We start from the raw sequence: 13,376 nt of genomic DNA, 5'->3' as shown, positions 1-13,376 counted from the left end.
GACCAATAGATTTAAAGCAGCAGTTTCCCGCGCAAAAACCTACTTAACCGGCTGGAGACACCCAGTCTAGTTCGGCCCAGCAAACACATGCAAGTGAATTCAGCCGTTAGCAAACAGTTTAAACATAAGCAAGTAATTACAGCATGTAAGGCCAGTACATTACATGCCCTTTTGGCATCTGTGGGTTAATCCAGTTATGTCCTGTCTTAGAGTTTGGGTGGGCTATGTAGATTTTAGGTGTCTTTGTCTTCCTAGGCTTCTAGCTGGGGGCCTCCAACCTTCCTGAATGGATTACCACATCTGCATTTCTACAGAGCTGGTTTCTGCTTGGTGGAGGGAGACTTGGGGCTATTAAGAAAAAACTGTGCATGCTTTTCTGCCTCTTTAAGATCCTTTGAGGAAATATAATATTCTGCCCTTTTAATATTTCCTTCTTGGGGGTGGGGAGGGCTGACTTCCCACAGAGCTGAATATCCAAATTACATTTTAAAACCCAGAAGCAAGTTTCTAGCACTCAGGGTTGTATGCAGAAGTCCATATAAGCAAGCGTGCAATGGAGAGACAGGCAGGGAAAGGGCCAGGCTTGGGGGCGTAGTCCATGCCAAGCTTCTCTTTGTGCGTGTGTTTCAGCTTGCCTCCCGCTTCAGCCATGGGAAAGCAGAACAGCAAACTGCGTCCAGAGATGCTCCAAGACCTGCGGGAGAACACCCAGTTCTCCGATCTGGAGCTCCAGGAGTGGTACAAGGGCTTCCTGAAGGACTGCCCCACTGGCATCCTCAACGTGGAGGAGTTCAAGAAAATCTATGCCAACTTCTTCCCTTATGGGGACGCCTCCAAGTTCGCCGAGCACGTCTTCCGCACCTTCGACACCAATGGCGACGGCACCATCGACTTCCGAGAGTTCATCATTGCGCTGAGCGTCACCTCCCGGGGGAAGCTGGAGCAGAAGCTGATGTGGGCCTTCAGCATGTACGACCTGGATGGCAATGGCTACATCAGCAGGGAAGAGATGCTGGAGATTGTCCAGGTGAGCCCCCCCCCATTTTCCCCCCCCCAGCAAAGTCCTGACACCTCCCAAGAGAAACCTTTGTTGATCTTTGTGCCACCCACAATAGCTGACTCTTCATGGGTGGCTAGAGCTGAACTCAGGCCCAGCCCCGTGAGCCAGCCAGGGAGGTGTCTTTCAACAGCCTGCCCACTTTAGCCTAAGGGTCACGGCGAGATGGAAGCACCCGCAGCATGCCAGCCCCCAGGGGATTGCTAGCCTGAGATACGGTGGTGTGGGGGTTTTGCTAGTTTTTAAAAGAGGCTTAGTAAAAATTGGCACGTTAGGTGAACTCACCACAGGGCATGAAGGTTCGGTGAACTGGCGGTCATGAAATCATAAACTACATCATAGAGCTCCCTCCCTCCCTCCCTTCCTTCCCCCAAGCTCTGGGCAGCTGCCCCAACAACAGGCTCTTCTGCGGTCAGATGAAATGGGGAAGGATGAATGGTGGGAAGAACTGAGGAATTCACAGCCCTTTTGTGCCTAATTTCCAGCTCTTGTCCTTTTAAAACAGCATCTTCCTGACTTCTGGGAACTCCAATATTCTAAATATATAAATGTCCTTAATCCAACTAAGAAGCCAAAGCAGCTAAAACAGACATCATAAGTGAATGGGCCCTGAAGTTGCCTTTCCTGGCTCTAAAATTGTCCTCCCACCCCCAAAGATCTTCCCCTCCCCAATTAATCAACTAAAGCCATGGGTTAATATGCTGAGTGAAGTGATTAAAACAGGGGACCCTAATTACTGAGTGGGAAAATCCAGTCTGCAAAGGGTAACTAATCTTAAGTGTGCTGTTAATCTAGCAATTAAACTGATTAAAGCTTTTAGCTTTCAGATTGAGCCAGAGCCGGTCAGAACAGGGCTTGAAGGCTGCAGAGGGAGAACAGAGCTTTCCACCAATTTTTCTCTCGTTTTGTTATCCCTGTCAGCTGTTTTGCATCTGGATGCTTTCACTGCAGAGGTCCTAGCACCATCGGCTGGGGGAGAAGTGCCTCTTCTGCCTTTCGTTCCTTCATGACTTCTGGAGAATGAAAGGAAAAGCAGAAGCTGCGTGGGAGAACAGGATGCTCAGTGTGGGAGGCAGCAGAGCCATCTAGAAATTCCCTGGAAAAAAATGTCTTTGGATGCCCCTGATACTTTCTTCATTGGCTCAGCACAAAACCCCCACCCCACCCCTTCGCCTCTGCTGGCTGTAAATGCAGGTTGCATTGGGTGGGGGTGGAGATAGAATTGCATGCAGAGGACAGATTAGAGTAAGGAAATTGTGAGATGGTAAAGGTTGCTTGTGTTCTTGCTTTCCTACAGTTCTCTTCTGCTCCCTCTAAATGTGTTTTTGTAAACCTGAGAGATTCATTTTATGGACATGTAGAATGGATTAGACCTGCAAAATGGTCCAAGGTTATATTTCTGGGCATTGGCAGCTTCCAGAACTGATTCCCAGGTAGGAACAGGGATGATAGACAAATCACATTAAGCCATATTTTTTTTAGGTGTGGTTTATTGAATAAAGCACAGTTAGGCTCACAGTGTACACAGTGCCAAAGCGCAGCTTAATACGTTCTGTGAACAATGTTGCATGAATGAACCTTCACTTGGTGATATTTTCCAGAAGAAAAACATGTTTATTGTTTTCTAAAAACAGCACCTTCTGCGAATATTCCCCCACCTGCCCAGAAGATGAGGAGGAATGCTTTAAAAGTCAAATTCAATTTGTGGATTCCTTTTTATTCCACACTGAGATACAATTTGTTGATTTTGATCACCTCCAAGCTAAGGCAGCTACTTGTAGGTTTCTGGGGAATGCCAGAAAAAAATCCAGATTTCTGCAAGACGGCTGTGAATCTTTTGGACTGTGGGTTGTAACTGAATTTTAATAAGGATGAAGTTTCTGAGGAAGAAAAAAAGAACATTGCTGAGAGAATGCCTTCTTCATGCAGGTAGATGGAAACTGAGGACCCTTCTCTATCAGATTCCTGTTTTAGAGGTCTAAAGCATTTGAACGCCAAGACAGGTGCAGAGACCTCTGGGTCCTCCAGAAACCTAGGACCAGCTTCCAGTTGATAAAATGCCAGCATGTGTTTTGCACAAGATCATGTCAGCCCTGTGAAATAAGCCAGATCAGGAATCGGGAGCAGCAGGGATTCCATGAATCTCCATATTGGTGGTGGTGTTTACAGATTCTTTAAAGCCTGTTGGCATTTCTCTTTGCCCCATCTTATAGCACACAAAATCAAGATGGAGTTGCTTGGGTGTCTTTTTGTGCTTTGTGCTTAATCAAGCCTGATGAAGGGATCTCTCCTTCCAAAATGGTTTGTTGCTCTTTCTTCTTTCCCAAGACCACATCCACACTCTTGCACAGTCCTAATAACAACTATGCAGAGTGTAGAGAAGAGGGATTCAGCCTCTTTCCCATACAGTGCATCTCAGCCTCATCCCAATGAGGACAAAGGCGGGGTCTCAGGAGCAAGGAAAGGAAGATATTTCTCCATGTCTTCTAGCAGAAACAGGGGGAAAGGAGTTAAGGTGCTTGAAAAGTGAAGTGGCAAACCAGTTCACAAAGGAGAAGGCTGATCAGGGCTCTGGACGATCTGCAGGAAAGGAAGGGCTCAGAGAAGCTCGGGACCTGCTCCAAGGCACCTGGAAAACTGCAGGCGAGGGGGGAGAAAGGGCTGATGGGTGTCAGCAGAATATGTTGGAAAAGTCAAGGTGGCAGCCACAACAGTGCGTACAAAGCTCGGCCATTGCCGTATTGACTTTTTTCACCATACCTTACAGGTGCCCCCAGCTGGCGGCTTCCCATTTTTGGGGAGGGGCACCTCTTTACATCCATGTGAAGTTGAAAAGGGGGAGGTTTTTTGTGCGGAGAAGTTTGATGCATTGGTGGGAAACTTGGAAGCCTGTAGTTGGAGGTCCCGTGTCCTTCCCATAATGGCTGCCCAAACTGTTTGTGAAGCATGGCTTTGAGAGGTCTTCCTGACTGCCACCCTCCCTGCTTCCCTTTGCCCTTTATCTGGGCACATGGGCACAGCTCCAGAGAAAAGTAGAGGCAAGGCTAGCCCACCCTTTCCATTTTCTAAGAAAGCCGGTGAGTCTCAGTTGGGCGTTCCTGGACATGGAGGCCTCCTGGAAAAGAGTGTTGTTGTTTTGCAGATGGCTTTCCAATTCGGACAAGTCCCAAGCCTGGATTATGATTTTGGGCCAGCCAAGGACGAACACTGAATGACCAAGAGAATTGTTCAGTGGCTGCGTTAACCTGGGAGTTGAATGAAGTGGTCTGAATTTCCAGAATGCATCAAACAATAAGCAAATCAAACATGCTGGATTCAGACCGCACTGAAGGTATCTCTAGCATGTTGTGTGGCTGCATCTGCTGGATCTCTGCCTGACTAAATACATTTGTGGGTGTGGTTAATAAGTTTGCTCAGTTCATAATCAGGGCATTGAATGTATTGCCACGGAGTAACACAGATGCCCCCTGGCCATTAAAAAGCAGCTGGTAGACAAACTGGCCACTTTCCTTTCAGCATCCAGCAAAGAAGTTCTGGGTTGAGTTCCAGAAGACCAGCCCAAAAGGTCTTCCTCCCCATTTCCTCCTTACCTTCTTACTCCTGCCCTTATATGTAGTGCCCTCTGCTGTCAGTTGATCAACACTGCAAGCCCATTGTTAGTTACAAAGTTGTGTCCGACCCATCGCGACCCCATGGACAATGTTCCTCCAGGCCTTCCTGTCCTCTACCATCTTCTGGAGTCCATTTAAGCTCACACCTACTGCTTCAGTGACTCCATCCAGCCACCTCATTCTCTGTCGTCCCCTTCTTCTATTGCCCTCCATCTTTCCCAGCATTAGGCTCTTCTCCAGTGAGTCCTTCCTTCTCATTAGGTGGCCAAAGTATTTGAGTTTTAGCTTTAGGATCTGGCCTTCTAAAGAGCAGTCAGGGTTGATCTCCTCTAGGACTGACCGGTTTGATCGCCTTGCAGTCCAAGGAACTCGCAGGAGTCTTCTCCAGCACCATAGTTCAAAGGCCTCACTTCTTTTGCGCTCAGCCTTTTTTATGGTCCAACTTTCACAGCCATACATTGCAACTGGGAAGACCATCGCCTTGACTATACGCACTTTTGTTGACAGGGTGATGTCTCTGCTTTTTAGTGTGCTGTCTAGATTTGCCATGGCTTTCCTCCCCAGAAGCAAACGTCTTTTAATTTCTTGGCTGCAGTCCCCATCTGCAGTGATCTTGGAGCCCAGGAAAATAAAATCTGTCACTGCCTGCAAGCCCATAGTGCAGGCTATCCTCTGTTTCGGTTCTCACCAGGGACGATTGCAGGAAACTGTCCAAAAAATAAAATACATTGCATATAAAAATAGGTGCAGCTCCAACCACAGTCACTGTCTTAATATGGCCATTACCCTGTTTCTTTCTTGCTTGTGTCTTTGAAGTGTTCCATTTGGGTTCATTTGAACAAAAGGTTTATTTTTGGCTGCCCAGTCTTGTCCTCGGGTTACTCTGCAGACTGTTGCTTTTCCCAAAGGATCAGCCTGCTTGAGCTGTGTGTTGCCATACTGGCGGACTCCCCTTCTATTGTTAAAAGTCCAGCTATGAAGTTGTGTGTGTGAACTGCCAACATATTCAGTCACAGTCTGCTGGGACATAACAGACCGGCCGAATATTACAGAAAAAATTATTCTGCTCCATCAGATTTGTTCTGAGCTGCCTGGGGGCCCAGAGAGCCAGGCTGGACTATGGTAAACGCACCTTTCCCAGCCCCTGGAGTGGGAAGGGAGAGGGGGAAGCCCTCTCAGGGCAGGTATACTGATGGGAGCTCCTTTCCTCATTTGGTCTCCTGAGCTGGGATGGCCCCATCTTCTCCCCATAGAATTAACAACAACCGTGCTGGCTGGGGATGATGGGAAGTCTTGTCATGTCTTCAAAGGAGTCAGTCCCGGGCAGGCTGGTTTAGAAAAGACTTTGCAAGTAGGCCTTATCATCTTATGACCAGTAGCTTAGCAACCGTTTGAAGTATTGGTGGGCCTGAAGGGTGCTTACGACCTGGATTCGAAGCTCGGACGGTCGGCCTGTGCTCACGTGACTGGACATCGGGTGCTCAGCAACAGCATCGCTTTTACAGACATTTGCAGCATCTCAAAGTCACATGACGTTGTTTTCAGAAGGTTTTGCTGAAAACTGGCAGTTATTTCCAGGTTTTGGCAAAATCCCACCTATGGCAAACCATTGGCTCAGAACGGCCGGGCACTTTGCTTAACAACTACTGCAAAAATGGTCCTAAAATCAGGTCAGTCACGTGACTGACCTGCTTTAGGACCATCATGAGTTATGATTGTGGTGGGCAGGCTCCCATTAAAGTCATAACTCAAGGATTACCCAGACACCGTAGGACTGTAACATTCATGCTCAACATTTTGTTTTCCAAATTGCACATAGGCAATTTAACAGCAACAACTGCAAGAAAAAAATGTATTTCTAACACAGGTGGTCTTCCATTTATCATTTTGTGACTGCTCAGAGTTACAACAGCATTGAAAAAGGGGACTTACGACTGTTTTTCACAGCATCTCCACAGTCACATGATCAAAATTCGGCCACTTGGCAACTGGTTCATATTTATGACGGTCGCTGTGTCCCGGGCTCATGCTTTCACCTTTCCAACCTCCTGACAAGCAAAGTCAATGTGGAAGCCAGATTTGTTCCACAACTGTGTTATTAACTTAATAACTGCAGTGATTCACTTAACAACTGTGGCAAGAAAGGTCATAAAATGGGGCAAAACTCAACTGTCTCGCTTAGTAACATAAATTTTGGGTTGAGTTATGGTTGTAAGTCGAGGACCACCTGCAGTGCTGAAGAACATTGAACTTTTCTCTTGTTTTCAGTTTTCATACCGGGGCAGAGCAGTGGGATAGCTGCAAAGCAATTTGTTGGAAAGGAGAAGCGTGCTGAGTTGTCTTGGTGCGATTAGAGAGGCCTCGATTGCCCAGGTTGAGATGGGCAGAGGCAGACGTTGTAGAGCCAAAGGGGGGCTGCCAGCTGCCGAGCAGATCACCCTAGTAGGCCAGGTTGACCCACAGGCATGCGGCAGGGATGCCCCCTTCAGCCCATCTGTGCCAGCCTAATTCTGTTCCACACCAGAAGAGTTTTGGGGTCCTTGGCAGAATCCAAAGCCCAGATTTAAGAATGAACCTCTACAGCATCTGATTCTGCTCCTGTTCCTTTTCTCCAGGCTATCTACAAAATGGTCTCATCAGTGATGAAGATGCCAGATGATGAATCAACCCCTGAGAAACGGACGGAAAAAATCTTCCGACAGATGGATACCAATAATGATGGTAAATGAGGAGTCAGAGAGATTAAGACCGAAGCTCATCAGTAAATCCAGAGCTTTTAAGCAAGAAGGCAGGAAAGCTGATTAAATACAGTGACAAGGGACTGTGGGGGGGAGGGAGGATGCCCCACCACTCTGCCAGGCCGGACAAGAGGGAGGCACTGCTGGGTAGTAATTTCTAGCTTTTTGCCTTAATATTTCCTTCCTTCCTTCCTTCCTTCCTTCCTTCCCTCCCTCCCTCCCTCCCTCCCTCCCTCCCTATTAAACACAAGCATATTACATTTGATAAAGAATAACAAAAATGAGGTGGCCAGATGCTGTCCTTAAAAAAAAGATCTTGAAGGTCATTTTTGCATCACTGCACAGCATATGTTCAGCTTCTTTCAGGAAAACCCCCCTGTGCTCAGAGCAATGAACCGCGCTGCCCATTAGAGACAGCACAAACCCAGTCAGGGATCCGGGCCTGTGCTGCTGAGCGTGCACTAAAAGTGTAAATTTTCACCTTCTGCAGAAACAGGAAAAGCTAGCAGGGCCTCGGAGCCTATTTTTCCATCCTATCTTCCAGGCTCAGGGACAGGCTCTGCCATCACGCTTCGGAAGTCAACATGTCTGCACCTATTATAGGTAGTCCTCGACTTACATCCATTCATTTAGTGACAATTCAGGGTTACAATGGTGCTGGAAAAAATGACATATAAAATCAATCCTCACACGACTGCCACAGTATGTCCATGGTCTCATGATCACCGGGAGCTTGACAACCAGCATATATTATTGCCATTTGCAAGCTTTCAACAGACGAGCCAGTGGGAAAGCTACGGGGAGGGTTACAAGTTGCTGTCCCGTCATGCTTCACTTAAATATCCCTGCAAAAATGGTCATAAAATAAGATGATGTGGTCACGTGATGCCTTGCTTAACAACTGCAACACTTAGTGATAAATTTTATGTCCTTTTTTGTGGTTGTAAGTCAAGGATACCTCTCTCATTCTGTATAGCAATCAAAAGGCAACCATGGGCAACAAGTTGTGCCCGCTTAAAAGCAGCAGTGGCATTCCAGGATTAGGAACTCAGCACCCATTCCAGTAATGGGGCTTCTCCAGCCTGGGGGCTGCAGTTGTCCTTCGCACCTCCCTGGCAGCTGTGGGGCTGGGCTGAAAGGTTTTTCCCTCAGATTTCCGAATGTTGGAAGGGGCTAAGGGTTGCAGTTGGGACCTGAGGTTTGCACTGACAAAGCACTCGTTTTGTCTAGGAGACAGGAGAACCTACAAGCGTAGTGTCACAAAAGTCAAGATGGTGGCCCAAACCATGCGATCCAAGCCCCGCCCATTTTTGTGTGCATAGCAAGAGGGGGGAATATCAGAGGTTGGGGGTTTTTAAGGAGTGCCAAAGATGCTTTAGGGCAGGGGTCCCCAACCTGTTCGAAACTGGGCCGCAGGAGAGGAAGGCAGGCGCACACAAGTGAAGCTGTACTTGCGCGAGTGGTGGCACTGGAGTGGAGGGCGCTTGTGCTTGCTCTTGATGCTCCACTCGCAGGAGCTATTTCCACTGAAGCGCCCTCTGCTCGCGCAAGTGCCTCCCTCCTGCTGGGGTAAGTGGGGCTTTGTGCGCGAGCACCGCTTGCGCACGAAGCTCCAATCACATGAATGGAGGGCACGCACACCTGCTGCTCGCACAAATGGAGCTGTGCGCTTCTGCCACTTACACACATCCCCCACCCCCGTGCCAGGCCAAGCCGCCAAGCTGGAAACACTGGGGCCACTGCTTTAGGGCACGGCAAATCCTCCAGCTAAGTTTAAGCTCTTGACCAGCATTTCTCAGCCTTGGAGACTTCAAGAGGTCTGGATTTCAACTCCTGGGATTCCATAGCTTGTTGGAAGTCACACCTCGTACAGTTGCCAAGCTTGAGAAAGGCTGTTTTACTTGTTTCATTGACAAGTAAGCCCGTCTCTTTCTTGGCAAGTAATATGCAAGTGGATTTTCTCCATCTGTTTTTCAGCCTATAGATGGGGCAGGGTGAGGTTCTTGGTAGCCTTCCCCAGATACAAAGCTGCCCCACCCCTCCTGAACCCCCTGGCCCTGCAAGGAAATTCATGGGGGAGAAGGGTCAAAAAACTCAATCTGCTGCTGCAAAGGGGACTGGGCTGCCATTGTTAGCCATCTCGACTTTTTTGACACATCCCCCTCCCTCACTGTGGACGGCCTTCCTCGACTAGGACTAGCAGGCCTCCAGGACTCCATTTTGCCTCTACAGCTACTCAAGAAAAATAGATGAACATTTCAGCCAGCTGAATCTTTTTTGTGGGGAGAAGACTATTCCCCCCCCACATTAAAGAGAGACCTAAATGATGTGTCTGACATCTTCCATATGTCCAAAGAATGGCCTCCAAGCAGAAACAGGCCTAAAATAACTGGGTAGGGTAGTTACAGTGGTAAAAAAAGGGATGCCCTGTTTGTATTGTAGCTTCTGGTATTTTAATCCACAACATATTGCATATTCCTTGCAGCCAATTTCTTTATATAGTAGCACTTTACCCAAAGAAAACTAGAATTGTCTGCTATTAAATGTCGGAAAGCCCAGCAGTTTTGTGCATGTTCCCATCTTTTTTTCTGCAAGAAGCTTTCCCAAAGCTGTGAGTGGCAACCTTGAAAGCAACCTCTTTCAAGACCCTTGTTAAGAGCAGCCGCTACGCCACATTCTTGCCACCTCTTTGGGCACAACTGGTCTGATGTGTGTCCCTGAACTTAGGGTACCAAACCCGGAAACTGACTTCTCTTTTTACATGCCTTGGATCGTGGCCTGGCTGCTATTGGTCCAGAAAGAAACTTGCCTCCAGCAATGTTGTGCTAAGAGGCTGCTCTCCTGAACTGGCCAGCTCAGGCCACTAGAATGGAGAGAAGGGAAGGGGGAAGGGGATTTTTGCAGCAGAGACGAAAAGCAGGGGGCTGCTTCTTACCCTAATTCAAAAACGAGGGCTGCCCCAAGTCAAAGGAGTGATATGCAGTCAGAATCCTTATTTATTCCTGTGTAATGTTTGCCATACGCCTTCACTGGTTATGCAGGGATGCCATAAGCTTCCTATTGTGAGAGCTTCCCACAGTTTGGTTCAAGAGGGGAGGCTGTATAAGTTTTAAATAAACCAAGATTGCCATGGCTGGACTCAGAAGCCTTTGTTTTCTTAAAAGTAACCAGAATATTACAGTTAATGATAGCTGTAACTAAAATCTATTATTTGTACTTTGGTAGCTAGTATTCACAATAGATTTCTACTGCATGTGGAAATTCATTCTATTTTAGCCTGCATTTCCAGTTTTTCTGCCTTTTAAGAAAGCATTTGATACCACAGGTAGTGGCCATTCAAAGTTACAGTGGCACTGGAAAAAAGTGACTTACAACTGGTCCTCCCACTTATGACTGTCTCCGCATCCCCATGGCCCTATGATTATAATTCTGACGCATGGCAACTGGCATGGATTTGTGAGAGCTGCCGTGTCCCAGGGTCATGTGAATGCCATTCACAGCCTTCCCAGCAGCTTCCGACAAGCAAGGTCAGTGGGAGAAGCCAGCTTCACTTAACGACCACTTGATTCACTTAACAGCGAAGAAAGGTTGTAAACCCAGGCACAACACACTTGATAGCTGCGTTGCTTAGCAGTGGAAATTCTGATCCCAGTTGTGATCGTAAGGCAAGGACCAGCAGTGCTTCTCAACCTTGGCAGCTTGCAGATGTGTGGACTTCAGCTCCCAGAATTCCCCAGCCAGCAACACAACATCTCTGAATTCCACTGATGGCTGCTACATATATTGCAGCAGCCCCCAACCTTCCCAGCTTGGCCGCCTGGCCCATGGGCTGGGGGAGGGGGGGGGCGTGTGAGTGGCAGGTGCACACACGCGCACACTGTTCCCTCTGGGTGAGCAGCGGGTGTGCATGCCCTCCACTTGCACAAATGGAGCTTCACATGCACACACTTGCCCGTCTCTCCTGCAGCCCGGTTTCGAACAGGCCGCAGCCCGGGAGTTGGTGACCCCTGTGTTGGAGTCATTCCCCCCAAACACCCCATTGGTTGAAATTAAGGGACAACTTTTCTGGGGTGCTCCAGGCTGGGCAAATCTGCTTCACTCTCTGCCACTGAAGTTTGTGCAACTTAATCAACACTTTCCCACTTTTGCATATTTATTCAAAGCGTTGATCCTCCTTCAAAGTGATTCATCTTCACTTCTGGGCTTAGCTAAGAGCAGATTTCATCCAATGAAACTCATTCCTTTTCCCAAATAGGTCACCCCAGATGAAATGTTGGCAGCTTCCCAAGGCCACACCAGCTGCCACCAGCCCAGGATGCCCACCCACCCTTGGCCACCTCATTTCAGAAAGTCACGCAGTTATGGGCCACACGTATGGCAAGAGTCACAGTGGTGGAATTGTGGAACTGAGTCATTGAAGTCACTCATTTTCAAGCTGCCTTGGTTGAGAAACACTAATGGCCAATTACTTAACAACCTTTCAAAGTTGCATCAGACGGTACTTATGACCTGGTTCCAAGTTCTGACGGTCAGCCCCCCCCCCCAAGGTCACTTGACAGTTTGATTGTGGAACTGCAGTCCTATCTCGGCTTCCCCTGGGACAACCCTCTGCGTCTGGATGCTCCCTAAGTATCCCTGTTCGCTAGAAGCTTAAGCTGATCTCAGACACAGAATCTTGGTTTATGTCAAGAAGAGCCAAGGCCAGGCTTAAAGCATTAGATGGGTAACTCTGAAAACCAAGACATCAGTATAGTTAGTTTGACATGAAAACCTAACTTGAAGGGGAAAAATGAAATCCTTTGGGTATCCATGTCAGATCTGCTCAACTTTTTCTAAAATCGTGACACACCTTTGCTTTGCAGGAATCCTTTATCAAATAACAAGGTGGGGCACAGGTAGCTGAACTTGGCACGAAGGTGCCGGTCCAGCCTGGGAACCTCAGATGAGCATGGAGGGCCTGCAGACACACGAGCTGCCTGATCCAGGACGGGGCAGTCGAAAGCTCTCAGGGAAGCAGGAGGCAACCGGGGCTTCTCAGGGGTCCCTTTGGGGAGTTTTGCCACTCTGCCCCATCTGGGGCTGGGCCTCCCCTCTTCCTCTGCTGTGCTTGACACCCCCCCCCCTTTTCCTTTCTAGGCAAACTGTCCCTGGAGGAGTTCATCAAAGGCGCCAAGAGCGACCCCTCCATCGTGAGGCTGCTGCAGTGCGATCCCAGCAGTGCCTCCCAGTTCTGAGCACCTGCCCGCTGCCCAGGAGGCTCTGGATGAGTCCACCTTCCCAAACAGCACCCAACTTCACCAGGCACCTCCGAGGAAGTCACTAGCCTCCTCCCGTTCCGGCTTGGACCTTGAAGCAAGGAGCACCTGCCAGTCTACTGAATTTTTTCTGACTCACAGATATTTTTCCTTTACCCCCTCCCTGAACACTGTAGTTTGGTGTGAATGTGACACAATGTGGGGTGCAGCTGAGGGTGGTGGTGGCGGCAGCAGCAAAGCCTGATTCTGAGGACCAGCCGGCCTTCTGTCAGCCCTCCACGTTGGGGTTGGCCAAAGGGGCTCCTCGCCCACTGCAGGGCTCCGAGCGAAAGTGAGGTCTGTAGCCCGAGGCTCCAGCTCCAAATGCCAACAAAGCCAAAAGGTCATTGAGATGGACCCTGCTTTACACCTGGATAGCTCCCAGTTAGGCAGCATATAAATTTAATAGATTAGCATAATAAATTATTAAAATGACATTAGGCCATCCTTAGCGGCTGGTAGATCAGTTATATAAGCCAAGTACAAGTCCCTGCTTTGCGTTGTTTAGGATGCTCTCCATGGAATAGCCCTGGTGTTTCCAACCAGGATCTCTGTAATCCCGAGGATCATTTGGATAAGCGCCCTCAGGGCTGTGCACCTGTCAGAAGTGCTTTGGGGGCCCTGTGCTGCTTCTGCTCTTCTCTGCTCTCCGCTAAAGCAGCCCTCCTTCCTTTCT

General features: G+C 48.5%; 1 protein-coding gene across 1 annotated transcript; it reads left to right on the top strand.

Annotated features, from left to right (window-relative positions):
• Positions 1 to 649: 649 nt before the first annotated feature.
• Positions 650 to 12,640, top strand: HPCA (hippocalcin; the record flags this gene model as incomplete). Its single annotated transcript, XM_081334954.1, has 3 exons — positions 650 to 1,027; positions 7,284 to 7,389; positions 12,543 to 12,640. The coding sequence occupies 3 exons, from the start codon at positions 650 to 652 to the stop codon at positions 12,638 to 12,640; spliced, it is 582 nt and encodes a 193-aa protein (XP_081191080.1).
• Positions 12,641 to 13,376: the final 736 nt, after the last annotated feature.

This window comes from Vipera berus (assembly GCF_964194415.1).
Source record: "Vipera berus genome assembly, chromosome: 9".
NCBI lineage: Eukaryota > Metazoa > Chordata > Lepidosauria > Squamata > Viperidae > Vipera > Vipera berus.
The sequence above is the reverse complement of the archived record's forward strand: the minus strand, read 5'-3'. Positions and strand labels throughout refer to the sequence as shown.